Below are 19,443 nucleotides of genomic sequence, written 5' to 3' on the forward strand. Positions count from 1 at the left end.
AGATTTGACACACACACACACATGCATGTACAGTACTCTAAATCAGTTCATATTGCATGAAATGAGAAGCTAAAAATAGTCAAAGTGGGTGAAGGGTGTCACATGTTTGTCCATTTGGATGTCGGGCTTGGAGGTTATTTTGATTGGGCGCAAAGTCAGCAGCAATGCCACCTAATCCCACTAATTAAGCTTCGCTAGCTGTTTCCACCGACACCAATCAAGTCGAGTCAGCGGAGATTCCTGTCATTGGGATGCTCATCCAATCGGAAAGCCCGGACCGGTGACCCCACCCTTCTCCCACGCTGCCCCCCCTCAGCCTTTAAAAGTTTTTGCACGCCGCTCATCGTCCCGGCTGAGCTCTCGACTGCTGACCGACGTCCGAGCTTCTTCAAAGGTAACAGTGCAGTCTTCTTTCCTCTGCCTGCTTTTTTTTTTCTTTGTTTGTCTCGCATTCATTTTTAAGGGCAAACGTTACAGGATGGAAAAGGTCAACTTGAAGAAAACGTGACACATGACCTTTATGTTTTCATCCTCCCAAGCTAATAGCAAGCTAAATACAAACCCTGAATGTTTTTGATTGAAAGTTGTCATTTATGTTTATATTGGTGTGAATGGTCGCTTGAATGAGGGAGGGTCATGGCGTACAGGGTTAAGTGTCCAATCACAGTGTCACTTCTCCCCTTCGTCACATGATCCACAGGCAGCTGACGCTAAAGTTAGCATCAGGGAGGGTGGGGCTGGTGGTTGGTATGTTCCGATAGGCAGCTGGGGCAGGCGATGTGTGGCTTGGGGGGTGGCGGGCACTTTCATTATTTCTCAATCTCGTATTGTCTATGAGAGGTCGCCAAGGTTAGAACATGCAAACACCACACAGGAGAGCAAGCACATTCAAACCCAAGCTAAATGCCAAAATGTGAAAAACACCTGACACGCGTGCGTCCCAAAGCAGACATGGAGCGAACATTCATCGCAGTGAAGCCGGACGGCGTCCAGCGAGGCCTGTGCGGCGAGATCGTCAAGCGCTTCGAGCACAGAGGTTTCAGACTGGTCGCTTGCAAGATGATGCAGGTATGCGGGGAAGTGGGTTCTGCAATATTCCGCCGACACTCCGGCATTGTGGCGCGTTTGTGCGGCAGGCATCTGAGGATCACATGAAGACACACTACGCAGACTTGAAGGACACACCTTTCTACGCCGGACTGTGCAAGTACATGGCGTCCGGACCCATCCTAGCCATGGTAACGTACTGTGAGTCGGCGTCATGTGAATGGCGCCGCCCTTATGACTATGTCCTGCGCAGGTGTGGGAGGGGCGGAGCATTGTTAAGCTGGCGCGAATGATGCTGGGAGAAACCAACCCGGCCGAGTCCAAACCCGGAAGCATCCGAGGAGACCTGTGCATCGACATCGGCAGGTAAGCACTCGCTGGGCGGCCATGCTGAGCACACACTGTTTGTGACGTGTCATTCCATCGGTGACTGGCGGCCGTGACATCTGGCTAGGTAATTAGCTTCCACACAACTCGTGACTCATCATTCGAATTAGAGATTTACATTAGACACTCACCATCTGTATCATGACTGGAATCAGGTTGAGTATTTAGCAGCCATGCTAATTCGCATGAATGCTAAAGACACCGCTAATGGCCAATCATCCAGCTGAAAGACTGGCATCTGTATAAATATTTTTTTTTTTCTTCCACCCAGAAACGTGATCCACGGCAGCGACACAGTGGAAAACGCCAAGCGCGAGATCGATTTGTGGTTCAAGGCTGCCGAGATGGTCAACTACACCCCCTGTGCTCAAGCCTTCCTCTACGAGTAAAATTCAAAAGCGACGGAATGCACTTGTCAATAAAGCCTCATGAGAACAGGTCATACTGTGATTTTCACTTTTATTGTGTGCATGTATGTGCATCAACTGTGGACAAAACAACTTCAGTGAAACGTCAGATTTCTCAAACTTTGTTAAGCCAGCAACATTTCAACTTTCTGTACGTGCTCTTATTTCAAAGCTATTCACACTGCACAACTTGGCAGACTGACAAAAACATTCCACTGACAGAATCTTTCCCAACATGCTTTGTTAATTTAATCTATCTATTTGTTTGTTTTCTTTTTCTGTCTGTATTGGCCATGATTTAGCAATGGCTGCTGAATTGGCACAAAATATGAAATGAAAACATACTTTGTCGACATTACCAATAATATTAGACTACAGCCAAGCCCAACAGGAATTTGCCAGAACGTTCAAAATACCAATCCTACTGAAAAACTGGCCCGTCTGCATTAATGCTGTAAAAATAATACTCTTGAAAAGTGACACACAGTAAATTTACTGGTCTGATAATTTACTGAAATACTTCAGCTCTTCAACATCATGGAAGTCATCAAACATTCAAAAGGTTAACTGGACTTACGTTTTCATGACTTGACTTTCTTCCACAGGCCGACTCTCTCTGCAGCGTTGAACTATGTGTGCAAACAAGTTAGACAAAAACAGAATAAAATAATTATCTGATGAAAAGAAAAGAAGATTGTTCTCACAAACCAAACAAACAAGCATTTCGCAAGTTTTCCCTTCAAACTTGTGGTGCAGCGCACTTGCTGTCATTAAGCGTAAGCGTGCGCCAGATCACGTGACTAACATAAACATGGTCACAGGGTGACACTGTTTCTCCCTTCAACGAAGCTCAAGGAAAATCTGGCTGCAAATACTCTCGATGCCTTCAAAGACTCCTTCACATTCATAGCATATTCACAAATAAAATTGATCGTAAAATCGACTTCCTTCACTATTTCAACCCTCGTGCACACACATAAAAAGATAAAGACACGTAATCACTCACTCGTGGCTGGCATGCACACAAAAAAAAACACAACCACACACAACCACACACTAATACACGCTAGGTAAGAATATTGCATTGTGGGTATTTGAACACTGGGTTAGTTCTGATTATTGCAACATAACCGCAACATCCCACACACATACACACAAACCACAAAAAAATAAAAAATAAAAATACAAGTGTGGGTGTGGTGGGTTTCCAAAAATGACTGAAGCAGGTTTGACAACGGCACACCTTGATCAGCACACATTTTTCAAAAGGGGGGGGGGGGGGAGTCACCTGTCAATCACACGACTAACGTCTTTCACACACGTAAAATATTGATGACTTTTGTTATGATTTATTGTGTTTGAGCTATGGGAGGGAAAACAAAGATGCAAACGAGTAATCCTTTTTCTATAAGGCACTTGCACAAGTGCATAATCTACAGTGCCAATTATGTCCACAATAAAAAATATGTCAATATGTCAATGATGTCAAGAGTACGGAAGAGGATTAGGGCCATGGAAGAAGAAAAAAAAAGGGGGGGTGACAGGATTCTGACTTTTTTTCTCAGAATTCTGACTTTGAAGTGAGAATTCAGAATTGTGAGAATTCTGATTTTAAAGTGAGAATGCCCACTTTCTGACTTTAGTCAGAATTTTGACTTTATTCTAAGAATTCTGACTTTAAAGTGGGAATTCTGACTTTATTCTCAGAATTCTGACTTTAAAGTGGGAATTCCCACTTTAAAGTCAGAATTCAGACTTTATTCCCAGAATTCTGACTTTAAAGTCAGAAAGTGGGAATTCTCACTTTAAAGTCAGAATTCTGAGGAACAAAAAGTCAGAATCCTGTCACTCCCTTTTTTTTTTCTTCACTGGCCCTAATCCTCTTCCATACTGTGGAAGAGGCCTCTTCCGTACTCTTCCGTGGAAGAGTAAAAACATACCAAATGGATTCGACAGAAATCCAAAAAAAGCTCAGAGAAGTGACTGACAGGTTATACAGAAATGTCCACACCCACAACATAAATTCTTCATGTAGGTGTGTGCATCCATTTGTATGTGAGAATCCATTTGAACAGGTAAATGTGTGAGTGGGTCTCAGTGTGTAGATAAGTCCGAATATGTACTGTATTTTCAAGTCTTTGGTCAATCACACATTTAACCAAACACTTCAAAAGTCATTGGACGGACCGGTCCCAAGCAGAGTCAGCAAATGAGCCCAATGTTGTATAATGGCTAAATCGATGGATCACCTGACCTCAATCCAATTGAGCATGTATTTGTCTTGCTAAACTCAAGGCAGGAAGCTGTCCCAAGCAACAAATGAAAACTTAGTTAGATTTCAGATTGTTCCTTTGTGCTCATCATTGTCCATGTGCCGGCCGGGCATGACGGTGCACGTTCAAGTCTAGAATACTTCAAATTCCAGCGGGGGTCTCAAGCGAGATATAAGGAGGCTTCCGTCGCTTGCGGCGCATCCAGAGCCTCCGTCTGTCGGACATGGCATCTTTTGCTCGCTCTCTTGCCTTCTCAACTGGATCCTATGTCGGTTCCCGGCGGGCCCCCAGCGTGTACGCCGGCGCCGGAGGCCGAGGGGTGCGCATCTCCAGCGTGGCCGCCCCTCGGTGTTTCTCCTCTGCCGGTGCCGCCTTTGATTTGCCAGATGCCCTGGATGTGCCAGACAGCGATAAGATGGCCATGCAGAACCTGAACGGTCGCTTGGCGACCTATTTGGAGAAGGTGCGCAAGATGGAGGCTGCCAATGGGGAGCTAGAGCTGAAAATCAGGAACTTCCTTGAGAACGCCAGCACGCCGGAGAACAGAGACTGGAGCGCTTACCATGGACCAATTAGGGACCTCCAGGAGCAGGTCAGCATACCACACCCACAATGTACTTAGGATAACATAAAATGTACTTAAAATAACGTTCATTTTTCTGATGACTTTTTTTTGTTTACTCCCAACATTTGAAAACCTTTGCCATCTCTGTGAAATATTATCAATCGTAGATCTTTGATGCCACTCGCACCAACGTGTCTGTCCAACTGGACATAGATAACGCCAAACTGGCGGTTGACGACTTCAACCTCAAGTGAGTCCAACACACGTCGATCATAATGCCACATCGTATTAGTCAACCCTTCTTTTTGACTTGAGGTACGACAACGAGTTGGCTATGCGCCAGGCGGTGGAGGCCGATCTGGGCGGTCTGAAACGAATACTGGACGAGTTGACACTGAGTCGCTCTGACTTGGAGATGCAAGTGGAGGCTCTGAAGGAGGAACTGATCCACCTGAAGATGAACCACGAGGAGGTGAGAAGAGCCTCAGCACAGACCACACAGGAAGTCCAACTAACCACCTCTGCCGTCCACAGGACCTTCTCGACATGCAGTCTCAGATGAACGGACAGGTCAATGTAGAGTTAAACGCTGCCCCTCAGCAGGATCTCTCTGCCGTCTTGGCCCAAATCCGACAACATTACGAGAACGTCACCTCCAAGAACAGCACAGACCTGGACAACTGGTTTCAAGCCAAGGTGAATGTAAAATCTCAGTGTCTACCTATCTAAACAATGATCCTGCTTCTTCTTGTCCTAAACCTGGCCAACATCCAGACAATTGAGCTCAATAAAGAAGTGGTGACGAGCGCTGAGACCCTGCAGACGACCAAAAGCGAGACAAGAGAATCGCAAAGAACTCTCCAGGATCTGCAGATCCAACTGGAAGCGGAACTCAGTCAGGTGAGCTCTCAGCAGACTTCCTGTTCAGCAGATCTTCTTTTTTTGTTTCTAACTGCTTCGATTGAACGAATATTAGAAAGCGGCTTTGGAGGGAACGTTGGTCGAGATCCAATCTCGCCAGGCCGCCATGTTGCTAGGTTACCAAGGGCAAGTGGAGGGCTTGGAGCAGCAGCTGGTTCAGCTCAGAGCCGAAGTGGAGAAGCAGAAGGTCCAGTTTGCTGAGCTTCTGGACATCAAGACTCGACTGGAAATGGAGATCGCAGAGTACAGACGCCTGATTGATAGCGAGATGCAGAGGTGGGAGGCGGAAAGGTCACATAAAAATCCCACAAACTAAAAACCTTTTCGTCATGTGATTCGTGTTTGTCATGTGACTTTCTGCAGCTTGTCCGAAGTCAGTAGTGCCCACCACCATCTGGCAACCATCACCAAGGAGACCACAGACGACGACAAAGACGACAGCTCAGAATCTGAATGATGTCATCAAAATAAAAAATAAAAACATGACGAACCAATGATAATTTTTTGATCAACAGTACAACTGCTTATTTTTACGATTCCACGATCGGCGTAGGCGATGGTGCATTATATCAAAACAATGACGCAGTCCATCACTTTATCAACCAAATAAACAATGTTGGACTTGACGGTGGTCGTTTCAGGCTTGTCAACTCATTCCTTACACTAGTTGGACCAGCAAAACCAGTCAACATTTTGGCATTTTACAGGTTGGAGGCACCACACAAGTGGGTCTGAGGTAGCGGTTGTCACCTAGGGCAGTGGGGTGTGTTCCGGGCCACTTCTCTAAAAAGGTATGAGGTGCAAACATACCGAGATGATAATTGGTTGTTTGAGGTCTCAAGATACCGCAACCCCACCAGGATGTTGTTCATTCCAGCTGCAGGGTGTGCCCCACCCCCCTTTGCCGCACCCCACCGCCAAAAGTTTAAAAGGCTCTTTGGTCCTAGCAGGTTTTCAGTCCCTCCAGTCTCTCCAACATGACGACCCGCAGCTATATGTCATCGTCCCGCATCAGCAGCTTGGGTGCCGGCAACATGAGCGCCGGCAGCGTATACGGCGGCGCAGGCGGTTCCGGGGTCAAAATCTCCCAGATTGGTTTCGGAGGTGGCAGCGTGTATGGCGGCGCAGGTGGCTTCAATCTGGCCGGTGCCGTCGACATCTCCGCCAACGAGAAGTTCACCATGCAGAACTTGAACGACAGGCTGGCGAACTATCTGGACAAGGTGCGCAGACTCGAGGTAGCCAACGCAGATCTGGAGCTCAAGATCAAGAACTTCCTGGCAAGCCAAACTGGTCCTGCAGACCACGACTGGACCACCTTCTTTGCGCGAATCAGAGATCTGCAGGCTGGGGTGAGGTCAACTCGACAGTACACGTCAAATTACCCCACCGATCAAGAATAAAAGCACGCTTATCGTGGTTTCGAGATGTTCAAAGCATAGCCGGTCTGTCTTGTCTCAGTAGTAGTTATCTCATTTAATGGAGAAATTCCAGAGACTGTCATCGCCTGTCATCACTTAGATCCAAAATGGCGCTCGTTCCAACGCCGCCTTGATTCTTGCCATCGACAACGCCAAGCTGGCCTCAGACGACTTCCGCATCAAGTGAGTGATGCCTCGAAAAAGCCTGAAGAAACTGGTCTAAAACTTTGAAAGATTGAACATCAGAATTTCTAAATTTAAGAAACCTTTTAGACTGAAACATCTTAAACACAGTCCAGTTGCCCTCATTCCACATTTTCGAATGACCGACATCTAATTGTGAAAATGCAATGATGATATTCAGGTATGAGAACGAGCTGGGTATGCGCCAGCCGGCCGAGGCCGATGCGGCTGGCCTGAAGCGGGTTCTGGATGAGCTGACCATAAGTCGCACCGACTTGGAGATGCAGGTGGAGGGTCTGAAGGAGGAACTTATTTACATGAAGAGGAACCATGAAGAGGTGAAAACTTGGAGATTCCTAAAATTCATTGAAGGCTACACAAAGAGTCATTCTAATCACCGCTGTCGTCCATAGGACCTCATCGCCCTGCGGTCCCAGATAACTGGAAATGTCAACGTGGAGGTGGACGCCGCCCCTCAGCAGGATCTCTCCACCGTCTTAGCCGGAATACGAGAGCATTACGAGAATGTGGCTGCAAATAACCGCAGGGACCTGGACAACTGGTTCCAGGCCAAGGTGAGTTTGAAAGCTCGTGACAAATGAGCAGAAAGCAGTCGTCTCCATGCGTTAAACTGAGCTTATGTCCAGTCCGCCGAGCTCAACAAAAAAGTGACAGTGAACCTGCAGACGACCAAGAGCGAGATGACCGAACTGCGTAGAACTTTCCAGAACCTGCAGATCCAACTGCAGGCGGAGTTCAGCCAGGTGATCCTGCAGCAGCTTACACAGCTCTTGCCAAAGATGTTACGATCACTCTCCGACCTCAGATCAAACGAATTCCAGTAGATGTGAAACTTGATCGTTATCAGTTCCTCGCTGAATGTTTGTTTGCACAGCGAAATTGCCTTTCTCTGCCTAACATTGCACCAAATGATTGGGCTGGCAGAAAGCCATCCTGGAGGCAACGCTGGCCGAGACGCAAGCTCGCTATTCTGCCATGTTGCAAGGCTACCAGAGGCAGGTGTCGGCTTTAGAGGAGCAGCTGGCGCAGCTCAGGGCTGAAGTGGAGAACCAGAAGATCCAGTACGCGGAGCTTCTGGACATCAAGACACGGCTGGAAATGGAGATTTCAGAGTACCGCCGCCTGATGGACGGAGAGGGCGCCAAGTGAGCTACTCGGGAATTGCTTGTGAAATTTGAGCCAGAGCAGAACTAAAGTTCCACTTTGTTCTTGTCTTATGCACCACCAGCAAAAACTCTCGGGTTGTCATCGTGCAGGAGGTCCACACCACAAGCAGCAGATGAGGAGCAGGAAGAACGTCATCACCACACTTCCTCTTTATGTCCCCTCCCCTTCAATAAAGGAAGTCTGATGCCATTTTTTTTGTTGACCTTCCACCATCTATCCATTTATATAAATATACAAGACTGGATAAGTGAGAGTCCAAGCTAAACTTCACAGAGAACACACAGAGTCCACGTGGAGAGATCAAAACACAGAACTTCTAATTCTGGCACAGATGTGCTGACCCTCTTTCACACACTAAACAAAATCAGACACAGAAAAAAATAAGAAAAATATTTGAACCCGTAATTTCCAATACAACTCCAAACCTCACAATCAATCTGTACCTGATATCCATCCATCCATCCATCCATTTTCTGAACCGCTTAGTCCCCACGGGGGCCGCGGGTGTGCTGGAGCCTATCCCAGCCGTCATCGGGCAGTAGGCGGGGGATACCCTGAACCGGTCGCTAGCCAATCGCAGGGCACACAGAGACAAACAACCATTTGCACTCACACCTAGGGACAATTTGGAGTGCTCAATAAGCCTACCAAGCATGTTTTTGGGATGTGGGACGAAACCGGAGTGCCCGGAGAAAACCCACGCGGGCCCGGGGAGAACATGCAAACTCCACACAGGGAGGGCCGGAGGAGGAATCGAACCCGCACCCTCCTAACTGTGGGGCGGACGTGCTACCCAGTGCGCTACTGAGCCGCCTCTGTACCTGATAACATGACAAAAATGTAAAAACTTGTCTTTTGTACTCACTCAGCGGTGGTGGTTCTAGACAAAATCCATCCACCTTTCCTCCTCAGGGGATGTTCTTGTCCTTCTGTGGTGCAGTTGTTGTTGTGTTGGATAGCTAGCTAGCTAGCTAGCTAGAGTTCTGGAAGTGGCAAATTAGTCCTTTTCCAGGTTGAAACAACCCAGCAAGACAAGTTACCACTGATTAACCAATCTGAGGGCAGAAAAACACTGACGTCACTCTCTGTCCTTGGCGAGGTGTGTTGAATCAAACATCTAATTCATTAAAAAAATAATCAAAGTGAAAAAAATTCAAAACAACCACCATTGCATGTGTTGTTGGCCAGCAATCAGGTATCTGAAGGTCTTTGGTAGATTACATTGACATTGGATCACAATCTGATTAGACAAAATATATATATGTATTTGTATATAAAACCCACTCTAGTGGAATCTAGACATTCACATACTTACCGATTTAGTCATTTGTCAAATGTCAATGACATTGACTTGAGCGTGTATGAAACTGACAGATGTTTCCAACGTTTTGGTTTCCTCAATTAGTGACCGGATAAGAGTGAAAACCAGAAACAACTTGTAGTAGCTTGTACTTGTTATGCAGTCAAGTGTGTGGAATGAAACAGGTCAGGTTGAGCGTCATTCAAAAGTGTCAGTGTGATGATTGATTGACGAGCGCTGAATGACACCGTTCAGAAAGGGAAAACTTGCCGTTTGGACTTGACTGAGTCAGGGCTAAGCTAGATAAACAATGGTCATGTCAACAACCAAAGTCAGTGCATAGGGCGGAGAAAAGTCTCAAAATCAAAATGGCTTTGGTGCAAACCTTGCAATGCACTGCACGGCAGCAGCACGAAGGTTCATAAATCACAAGATGAATCTTCTGTCAGTGAGTTCACAAATCAACCCGTCAAGAAATTACTGTCAATCATCTCTAGGCAAAAGTGCCTCGACAAAACTAAAAACGAAGAAAACAAATGTAATAATATCTTGGAGACACAGATCAACTTAAAGTTCATTGTGTATTCTTGCAATCAGGAAGAACAAGAATCCAAAACAAAAAAACAAATCAAAGACTTGGGTGTGAACCTCGTGAAACGCAACGTTGCAGATCATGAATCGGAATACAAATCATGCCGATGATCTTGTAAATCAACCTGTCAAGAAATGTACATGAATCATTCCCAAGAGCACCTCAACAAAGAAATGGAGGAGAAAGAACGTTGCAGAAGGAGACTTCATATGATCTAATATCTCGGAGTGGATTTCAGGCGAGATCCTTCACCACTTTCACCCCTCACTATCCGCAGTAATACTATACTCTCCTCAGACACCTTCAAATTCCTAGGTACTACAATCTCACGGGATCTGAAATGGACAAGCCACACATAGACTCTGTCCGGAAGAAGGCCCAGCAGAGGCTGTACTTCCTGCTCAAGAAGTTCAACCTGCCGCGGGAGCTGCTGAAGTCCTTCTACACTGCCATCATCCAGTCTGTCCTCTGCACCTCCAAACAAGACAAGCACAGACTGCAACGGACAATCAGGACTGCAGAAAAGATCATTGGAATCAACCTCCTATCTATCCAAGACTTGTACCTGTCCAGGACCAGGAAACGTGCAAGCAACATCTCTACAGACCCTTCTCACCCAGGTTACAATCTGTTTGAACTACTCCCCTCCTGACAGCGTGATAAAGCTCTGTATGCCAAAACCAGCAGACACAGAGACAGCTTCTTCCCCCAGGCTGTTGCTCTGATGAACTCACACCACTCTTTGAGTCTCAGAGTCATTGCTGTGCAATAACATCCTGCTCTCCACACCTTTTAGATTGTCTACACTGTTTGTACTGTGTCTTCTCTGCAGCCTGGTCATCCTGGAAGAGGGACCCTCCCATCAGTGGTCTCTTCTCAAGGTTTCTCACATCTCCTAGTCGGAGATTTGAGTTTTTCCTTGCCCTCATGGGAGTTTAAGATCAGGGGATGTCTGAGAATATTGTCATTTGTCATTTTCACATGTTCTGAGTGTTGTTAGTCACCTAAAGGTTGAACAGAGACTGTGATGTAACAAAATCAAATTCCTTGTTTGGCACGCTCAAACATGTCGAATAAATTCTTCTTGAATTTTGAACATAAGTTTCAAGAGGATTTTAGTTTGTTGCAAGTGCACTTCTTTGTTTTCTTACGACCTTCCCCACCATTTTAACGGAGTGCCAGCTTTTATCCAAAGAGCAGCTCAAGTTCTCTTGCTTAAAAAAGCAGAAGTGGTGCCAGTCGGACCTGCTGGTTTTCATTCCTCAGTACAGTGACATTCCATCCTCCAAGTCGGTGTCAACGGTGACCCCCCTTCCTCCTTCACGCCGGCCCCCGCCACACCCACATACCAGATTGACAAACTGACACCTACCCAATTGACAGAGTGACTCTTTAAAAGGCAGCGGTACGCCGCCACTTGTCACTCTCCACCGAGCATCAGCAAACCACCATGAACGCCTTCAGCTCCCGCACTTCCTCCAGGTCAGTCCGGACCGGTTCCGCCATGGTCGGCAGCTTCTCCATGGGCAGCAGTCGCATCATGGCCAAGAGCACCGGGAGCGTTTACGGGGGCGCGGGTGGCTTCGACGTACGCATCTCATCGCCGGGCATGGGCGGCAACTACTCCTCCATCACCGTGTCCGGGAACGACGCACTGATAGGCAACGAGAAGTTCGCCATGCAGAACCTGAACGACCGACTGGCCACCTACCTGGAAAAGGTCCGCTCCCTGGAGAAGTTCAATGCGGAGCTGGAGGTGAAGATCCTTCAGTTTCTGGACAGTCGGGTTGGCCCAGCCGGACGCGATTACACTGCCTACTTCGCTACCATCGCCGACCTGAACGACAAGGTAACCATCAAAACATCGAACAGCCGTGTTGTTAACTTGGCATAAAAAAAAATGACATCTGAGTCGTTTGTTGTTGCAGATCTTGAACGCCACACGGATGAACGGCGCGGTCCACCTGAGCATTGACAACGCAAGACTGGCGGCAGAAGACTTCAAAACTAAGTGAGTCGCCATCCTGAGCGTCTCTCGACCGCCGTGGATGTCGGTCATCATCTGGTCCGCCGCCGCAGGTTCGAAAACGAGCTGGCCATGCGGATGTCGGTGGAGGCCGACATCACGGGACTGCGTCGGGTTATGGACGAGCTAACCCTGACCAGGTCCGACCTGGAGATGCAGATTGAAGGCCTGAAGGAGGAGCTTATCTTCCTCAAGAAGAACCACGAGGAGGTGACCTGCATCTTCATCTACACTTTCATGTCTTTTGCAAATTCCCTCTTCTGTGCCTTCCTTCTGAATTTCCTTCATCTCTTCTTATCCAAACGTCTAATCTATGTGTGTAGGAGCTGTTGGCGTTGCGCAGTCACATGAGCGGTCAGGTGAAGGTGGTGGTCGACGCGCCCGAAGGCCAGGACTTGTCAGTCATAATGGCCGAAATCCGGGAACATTACGAGGCCATCATGGCCAAGAACAACAGAGATTTGGAGGCCTGGTTCATCGCCAAGGTGCAGAGCGGTATTTCCAGTGTGTGTGGTGTCTGCGTGTGTGTGCGGGCCCACATCATGTTTGTGTGTATATTCAGACGGAGGAGCTCAACAAAGAAGTACAGACACAGACAGTGACCTTGCAGACGTCCAGGTCAGAGGTCAACGAAGTGAAACGGAGGCTGCAGGCGCTCCAGATTGAACAGCAGTCCATCTCGGGCATGGTAAACAGCTTCACAGCTCAAAGTCCGGCTGTCTCTCAGCTCACCAAACTGCTGAGACGGTTTCAGATGTGTGCTTGAGTTCATCTTAACTTGACTCACAATTGGTACCATTAGAGTCTATGCGGGGTTGTCTAAAGGGAAGCTACAATATGTACACTGTCGAGACACGCGGGACAGAAATGACAGATTTTATGACATGTAGATGATTTCAGAAGCTTCTTCTGAACATTTGTGGCGTTCATTTCCTCAGAAAGCCTCCCTGGAGGAAACGCTGGTCGAGACGAAGACCCGGTACTCCGCAATGCTGTCAAACTACCAGATGCAGGTGAGCCAGAAGTGGCAGACCAGAAGCGTCAGGCCGAGAAGCACGTGTAACGCATTCTCCCGTCTTGCAGGTGTCCTCGGTGGAGGAGCAACTGACTCAGCTGCGGTGTGACTTGGAGGGCCAAGGTCAGGAATACCGAATGCTCCTGGACATCAAGACGCGTCTAGAGATGGAGATTGCAGAGTACCGCCGCCTGCTGGAGGGCGAGACCGTCACCGGGTGAGTCACGTGAGCTCACCGCAGACGTCGTACCTCTGCCCGTCGCCCTCACGTATGTCTTGATTGGTTCGCAGTGTTTCCGCCGTCTCGACATCCACAAGCTCCAGCAAGCGCGTGGTGACGGTGTTAGAGGAGGTGATAGACGGCAGGGTGGTCACCTCGTCCTCCAAGACCTCGTCCTCCTTCATGTCTCGCTGATATCAACGTTGTCGTGAACAAACTCGACAATAAAGAGCTGAAATGATAACTTTGTTGTGTCTGGGTGTGGGCTGTTGCAAGAAAATGTTTGGCTGTGTTCAAAATTTCTCGTGATTTAGAGAGTGTGTGAATGATTACAAATGCAACACACGAATTAATGAACTATCAAAATATTAATTTTTTTAGTCAACAATCAAAAATAAAATCTTTATACTTACATAAATTGGCCAACTCCTGCCTCCAATTAGCTCTTCAGTTCCTCCTCCTGCTTTGTGAATGTTTACATATTGTCCAATCAAAGCATGACCTCATTATTTATGCGTTATTATCTTCTCTAAACTGTCTGCTGTTGTGATCAAGCAAATTTGTTGAGCAACTCATGCGTCAAGACTTCACATACCTTTGGTTGCAACTGCGCGCAAGAGGGCGCCCCCTGCCGGCAAAGCCTGCACTTACAAGGACTCGGAAGACCGGCGGAAAGGCAAGTGAGGGGCGGGGCCAGAAAGGGATGTGGGCGGAGCTGCCGAGAAGTGACAGCTAAACAACTCAAGCCACATTATTGGCAAGAGGAGTTAATAAATCGCAAGTCATAGTTCATTATTAAAAGACTGGTGCAAAGACAAAAAGAGAACTTTTTTTTATATTTGATTGGCAGTACAAGAAATTGGTTCGTTTCAATAAAAGGCATGTGATCATAAAAGACTGGTACAAAATGTGTGTGATATGAAGATAAAGACGAAGAGATGATTAACCTGTAATCATTGTCGGGCGAAAGAGGGGGAAAAAAAAGTTCATTCACTGCCTCTTAACACACACACAAAAAAAAGCTCCAATCACCCAGCAGGGGATGCTGTCACCCACACACGCACTTGCTCACGAGGAATGTGACGTAGAAAGGAAAACGTAGCAAAGTTGGTCAGAATGATGTCATCCATACGATGTCATCGGTGTAAACAAGTTAAGCTTTTTTCGATCGGAAGCCGACCAACATTCTTTCCAGTCAAACGCACCACTGCATGTACAAGTTGATATGAGTGTGTACACACACACATATATACTTATATATATATATATATATATATATATATATATATATATATATATATATATATATATATATATATATATATATATATCTCGATGTGTATAAATATAGAAAAGTACACATACACAGATCTCCGTGTAACAAAGTGTGACTGCAACCTAATGTTTGCTAGCACCAAGCTAGTCACGCGATTGGTCAGTTGCTAGGCAACGCCTGTGGAAAGCCATTTGAGCATCCATTCCATCTGACAGGTGTCTCACACGGAGAAGTGTCTTATTAGAAGCAGTTTTACCACTACTCACGGGAGTTTTGGTCCACTAGTACAAACGTAAACTTTGATATAGTATTTGTTTCGAGCTGGAGCAACAATTCATGGATTCATCACCAACAAGTCCATTATCCAATTAGTTGGCCGTTATTTGAATCAATCATTTCGAGTCCTTGGAATTGTCAGAATCCTCAGAATTTCCAGCTTTCATGAGTAGAAATTGTCACATTTCTCCTCAAGTCCTCCATTCCACTCCGTAAATTGCTATTTGGGTTATTTGCCGCAGTACCGATTTGGTATTGGTACCAAAGTGCTTTTTGCAGGTATAGTAACAAAATCCAAATTTAGGTACCATGACAATGACTGGGGAACTGTACGAAAATAGAGCAGGCCTGGAGAATGCAGAGCGAGGAAGTTGGCGTATCTGCTAAGCATATTACAGACGGAATGTCCTCTTCTCTGCTTGTGTGTGGCGGGAATGACGCAAATGCACAAGTAAGGTGAGGCAAAGGTTTAAGAAGCATTTTTTTTTTTTAAATGCTCAAACGGCTTTCCTCAGACAAACCTCCACACTTGTGCGCACGAAAGAGCAGAAGAAGTAACGATCAGAAAGGCGCCAAAAGGTAACAAAGAGGTGGCTATATGTAAAAAAAACAAAAACAAACAAAAAACAGTCGTCCATCAGTCTGTTTGCCTAGTCTGCATCGGCGTCTGCATCGGCGTCTGCATCGGCGTCTGCATCGACCTCTGCATCGGCATCTGCATTGGCATCTGCGTTTGGACCGGTGTGCTCCCGTTTGTGGATCTGCTGGTGAGCCTTCAGGTGTCCCGACTGGCTGAAGGCCTTGCCGCAGTGCGCGCAGGTGTGCGGCCGCTCCCCCGTGTGCACGTGCTGGTGCGCCTTGAGGTGTCCGAGGCGGCCGAAGCTCTTGCCGCACTGCGCGCAGCCGAACGGCCGCTCTCCCGAGTGGATCTTTCCGTGGGTCTTGAGCACGGCGGCGTTACTGAAAGTTTTGCCGCAGTGCGAGCAGGAAAAGGGCTTGGCCTGACCGGCGGCAGCGGCGGCGTGCACGAGAAGGTGGTTGCGATACGCCGTCTCCTTACCGAAGCTCTTGCCGCAATGCTGGCAGCAAAAGGGCCGCTCGCCCGTGTGGCTCAGCCGGTGCGCCTTGAGCTCCTTGGCCTGGCCGAAGGTCTTGGCGCAGGTGTGGCAGGCGAAGGGACGCTCGCCCGTGTGCAGCCGCTGGTGGGCGCGCAAGTCGTCGGCCTTGGTGAAGCCTTTGGGGCAGTGGGCGCACACGTAGGGCTTTTGGCCCGTGTGGATGAGCTGGTGCCTCTTGAGGTTCCCGGCCTGGCCGAAGCTCTTGCCGCACTGCACGCACGTGTACGGCCGCTCGCCCGTGTGGATGCGCTGGTGCGTCTTCAGGTTGCCCAGAGTGCTGAAGTTTTTCCCACACTGCGTGCACGAGAAGGGCTTCTCGCCCTGCATGTTGCGTGGCTTTCTCACCGTCAGGCTTTTGCCCGCCGTCGCCTTCCCTTGGTCGGCCGCCGTCGTCTGGTAGGGGAAGTCGGCCTCGGACTTGGCCATCCCGTCCAGCAGCATTAGCGAGTCGGGACGCAGCTTGTTCAGCTCGCTGCGCAGCTCGGCCATGTGGATAGACTCCAGAGCGTTGTGCGGCGGTTGTGGCGCCGCCAGGTCCGAGTCGCCCATCTCTGCGGCGTAGTAACACTGCAGGTCCACGTGGTGGTCCGATTTGATGTAGTCCAGGGTGTCACTCACCTGCCGCAGACAGGCTCATGTTCAGCAAACAAGTCGGGAAGCAGAACGCCAAATGTGTCAGCTGACTTGCTTTTTCAGGTTAGCTCCCGTTATTACGCTCTCAGATGATTTGTTCTTTACCTACACTTACAACACTGTATTAACTACGACACTTTTTCAGCTGGCGAGCTACTTATAAGGTGATCAAGTCAAAACGGTCTAGCAACAATTAAAAAAAAAAAACTAACCCTACAAATGTATTTCTTCTATATTATTAAGTTATTATTATTACTATTTAATATTGTGTATTATTTATTTCCTTTTAGGATCATAAAGTTGTTGTTTTTTTAAATTGAATTTGAAATTAATCTACAAAACATTGGTGTGATATTTTTAGAATTTCATCATCAAATATGTCAGCTCCTTGGTGCAGTTGTCCAAAAGGTGTTAAGGTTATTTTGGGTTCATTCTGAAATTTTTCATGGTAACTTTCGTACATATGTGAGACGTGCAAGTCAGTACCTGAGAGATGTAGTCAAACACGCAACTGGTCTCGTAATGCGACTTGTAGTCCATGTCATCTGCATGGCGGAAGGGGTCTAGGTGGTGGTCCAGGTCAGCACGGTGATGCTCCGCCTTGATGTAGTCCAGCCCGCTGATCTCCATCTTGATCTGCTCGCGGCCCAGCTCGGCGGTGGACAGCGGTTGGATCTCGGACAAGTCCACTGTGCGGATCGGCTCCAGGCGCTCCAGGTCCTCCAGGTCCTCGGGCTCGCTCTTGACACACGGCAACATGACCAGAGGCTCGGCCACTTCCGCCGCCAGCGAGCTGAGAGTGGGCGTGGGGCCCTCCGAGGTGAGGAGGGCCAGGGAGTGCGGGCCGCCTGACTCCAGAGTCGGTGGAGGAGAGCCGCCCTCCGAGGCCAGGCTCAGACTCAGACACTCGGCCTCCAAGTCCGTCATGGTGAGGGGCAGAGCTTCGTCTGCACCCCACCGCGCCCGAGACCTCCGCTCCGGACGCCGTTCGCCAAGTGGAGGGGCCGAGACGACGGCCGTGAGGAGGAGCCCGGTTGACGGCGAATGGGAGGAACCGAGGCCAACGTCAGCACTCGTGCCGTACCGTTAGCGGCCTGCACAGACAACACAAGCGCTAAGCAGTCAGTTACATTGCCAATCTTTCGGTCGCCATTCAATTTCAATGTTCAAGGTTGCGACTTGATTCAATTTGATGTTGTTTTAAAAGCTTTGGTAACAATTCAGTCCAAGCACTGTTTAATAAGACTGATTTTAGACATGATCCAAGATTTATGTTGACACTGACCGGGTTTAGACACCCCTGGACGAACATGTACGGTTCTCAGTGCTCATACTTTATCTTCATTTGGATTTTTTCATACACTGCTATGGCTAATGTTACCTGCTCGGACTTTAGCTTCAGGTGAAATTGCGAGCGCCCCCTTTTGGTTGCTGATAAATTAGGGGACCTAGGTATGATTTGTTTGTGTGCACTTTCCTTTGGAATCAACACTCATTACGTGTTAATGAAGAGAAAACTCATTGAATGAAACAAAAACTTGACTGAACTCCATTAGCTCGGTCATTGTGGGCGCTGAATGAATAACTCGTGCTAGGTTTGTTCTGAATTTAACGACAAGCGTCTAGTGTCCGTTGGGCTTCTTTGCGGGTTGCCGTCGCGGCGCCGCCACGCGAATCCGCCGAGTGTCGGAATGTGGCCTACGAAGAGCAACGGAACAGGGCGGCTCCGCTCCAACTAACTCGCATCGTGTTACACTCTTCTGGACTCTTTTTAATGACATGACTGGAGACTGTTCGCTCGAGGGGTGAAAGGGGACGAGACGCAAAAACTGGATGACCACAAAGAGAACACAAAAGTACCAAGGCTATTGGGCTAGCAACAGCTAGGTAGTGGCCATCTTGTTTGTCGGCGGATGCTAAGCTAAGCTAGGGTTAGCATGGTGGAGAAAGTGAGCAAGAGCGGGAAGGGGAGCCCCCCCCGCCTGTGCCCCCACTTCTCTTCTCGTCGCATTAAACACGCCGAGTAGGCGCAGCGGGGGTCGGCTGACAGATGCGGCCGAAGCGCGTCAGATGACGGCGGCGGCGCAAAGGATGCAAAGAAGGCGGTGGAGGCCCGGCTTCCGGCCGGCTCGGCGGGCCTTATGGCCGGCGGCCTGTTGGTTTCGGCGGCTGGTTACCTGCGGGTGTTCCGCGTCATGGCTGCTTCGGCTCCACTGCCCGCGACTTGTGGCCAACTGCGGCGGACCCGCCACGTCCACCTCGGCCTCTCCTCCCCTCCAACAGTGGCTAAGTCCTCCTCCCTCCTCTTTCTTCTTTCTCCTCCTCCGCCTCCTTTCCGCCTGGCCTCCGTCCGATGAGGCGGGTAACCATGGTAACCGCCACTTTCAAACCCGGATCGATAGGATTTCATGATCACTTATTGAGAACGCAAAAATAACATGAATTATATAATTTGTAGACAGGCCATTCTGGACAGGACATCTTCATTAGAGTAGCTTTTAAGATTGCTCATTGCTTCACGTCTGAAGACAAGTAAAACGTGACTGTACCTTGTCGCTGATGCACTTTACGTCACTGAGCGCGCTTCCACACGGA

At 48.3% G+C, this 19,443-nt stretch overlaps 5 protein-coding genes across 6 annotated transcripts; 4 read left to right on the forward strand and 1 right to left on the reverse strand.

Annotated features, from left to right (window-relative positions):
- Nucleotides 1-345: 345 nt before the first annotated feature.
- On the forward strand, nt 346-1,873 carry LOC147044082 (nucleoside diphosphate kinase A-like). Of its 2 annotated transcripts, none has more exons than XM_085934196.1 (5): nt 346-394; nt 950-1,068; nt 1,137-1,238; nt 1,301-1,413; nt 1,706-1,873. In XM_085934196.1, exons 2-5 carry the CDS (start codon nt 952-954, stop codon nt 1,821-1,823), a joined length of 450 nt encoding a protein of 149 aa, XP_085790322.1. In that variant the 5' UTR covers nt 346-394; nt 950-951; the 3' UTR covers nt 1,824-1,873. The 2 variants fall into 2 exon arrangements, with proteins under 2 accessions (XP_085790322.1, XP_085790323.1); XM_085934197.1 differs by having other exon boundaries at nt 354-394; nt 947-1,068.
- A 2,464-nt stretch (nt 1,874-4,337) lies between these two features.
- LOC147044083 (keratin, type I cytoskeletal 50 kDa-like) lies at nt 4,338-6,193 on the forward strand. The gene is made up of 7 exons (XM_085935010.1): nt 4,338-4,706; nt 4,847-4,929; nt 4,995-5,151; nt 5,214-5,375; nt 5,454-5,579; nt 5,656-5,876; nt 5,964-6,193. Exons 1-7 carry the CDS (start codon nt 4,338-4,340, stop codon nt 6,055-6,057), a joined length of 1,212 nt encoding a protein of 403 aa, XP_085791136.1. The 3' UTR covers nt 6,058-6,193.
- Nucleotides 6,194-6,577: 384 nt separating this feature from the next.
- On the forward strand, nt 6,578-8,552 carry LOC147044084 (keratin, type I cytoskeletal 50 kDa-like). Its single transcript, XM_085935011.1, has 7 exons — nt 6,578-6,952; nt 7,122-7,204; nt 7,386-7,542; nt 7,618-7,779; nt 7,852-7,968; nt 8,150-8,370; nt 8,454-8,552. Exons 1-7 carry the CDS (start codon nt 6,578-6,580, stop codon nt 8,506-8,508), a joined length of 1,170 nt encoding a protein of 389 aa, XP_085791137.1. The 3' UTR covers nt 8,509-8,552.
- Nucleotides 8,553-11,696: 3,144 nt separating this feature from the next.
- On the forward strand, nt 11,697-13,789 carry LOC147044085 (keratin, type I cytoskeletal 13-like). The gene is made up of 8 exons (XM_085935009.1): nt 11,697-12,133; nt 12,213-12,295; nt 12,364-12,520; nt 12,634-12,795; nt 12,873-12,998; nt 13,249-13,323; nt 13,394-13,542; nt 13,617-13,789. The coding sequence occupies exons 1-8, from the start codon at nt 11,735-11,737 to the stop codon at nt 13,738-13,740; spliced, it is 1,275 nt and encodes a 424-aa protein (XP_085791135.1). The 5' UTR covers nt 11,697-11,734; the 3' UTR covers nt 13,741-13,789.
- A 573-nt stretch (nt 13,790-14,362) lies between these two features.
- On the reverse strand, nt 14,363-19,313 carry LOC147044086 (uncharacterized). Its single transcript, XM_085935003.1, has 3 exons — nt 19,026-19,313; nt 17,335-17,942; nt 14,363-16,833 (listed from the first exon to the last, which is right to left on the reverse strand). The coding sequence occupies exons 2-3, from the start codon at nt 17,773-17,775 to the stop codon at nt 15,748-15,750; spliced, it is 1,527 nt and encodes a 508-aa protein (XP_085791129.1). The 5' UTR covers nt 17,776-17,942; nt 19,026-19,313; the 3' UTR covers nt 14,363-15,747.
- Nucleotides 19,314-19,443: the final 130 nt, after the last annotated feature.

The sequence above is a fragment of the Syngnathus leptorhynchus genome, chromosome 16 (genome assembly GCF_054491065.1).
Source record: "Syngnathus leptorhynchus isolate UIUO chromosome 16, UIUO_Slep, whole genome shotgun sequence".
Taxonomy (NCBI): Eukaryota; Metazoa; Chordata; class Actinopteri; order Syngnathiformes; family Syngnathidae; genus Syngnathus; species Syngnathus leptorhynchus.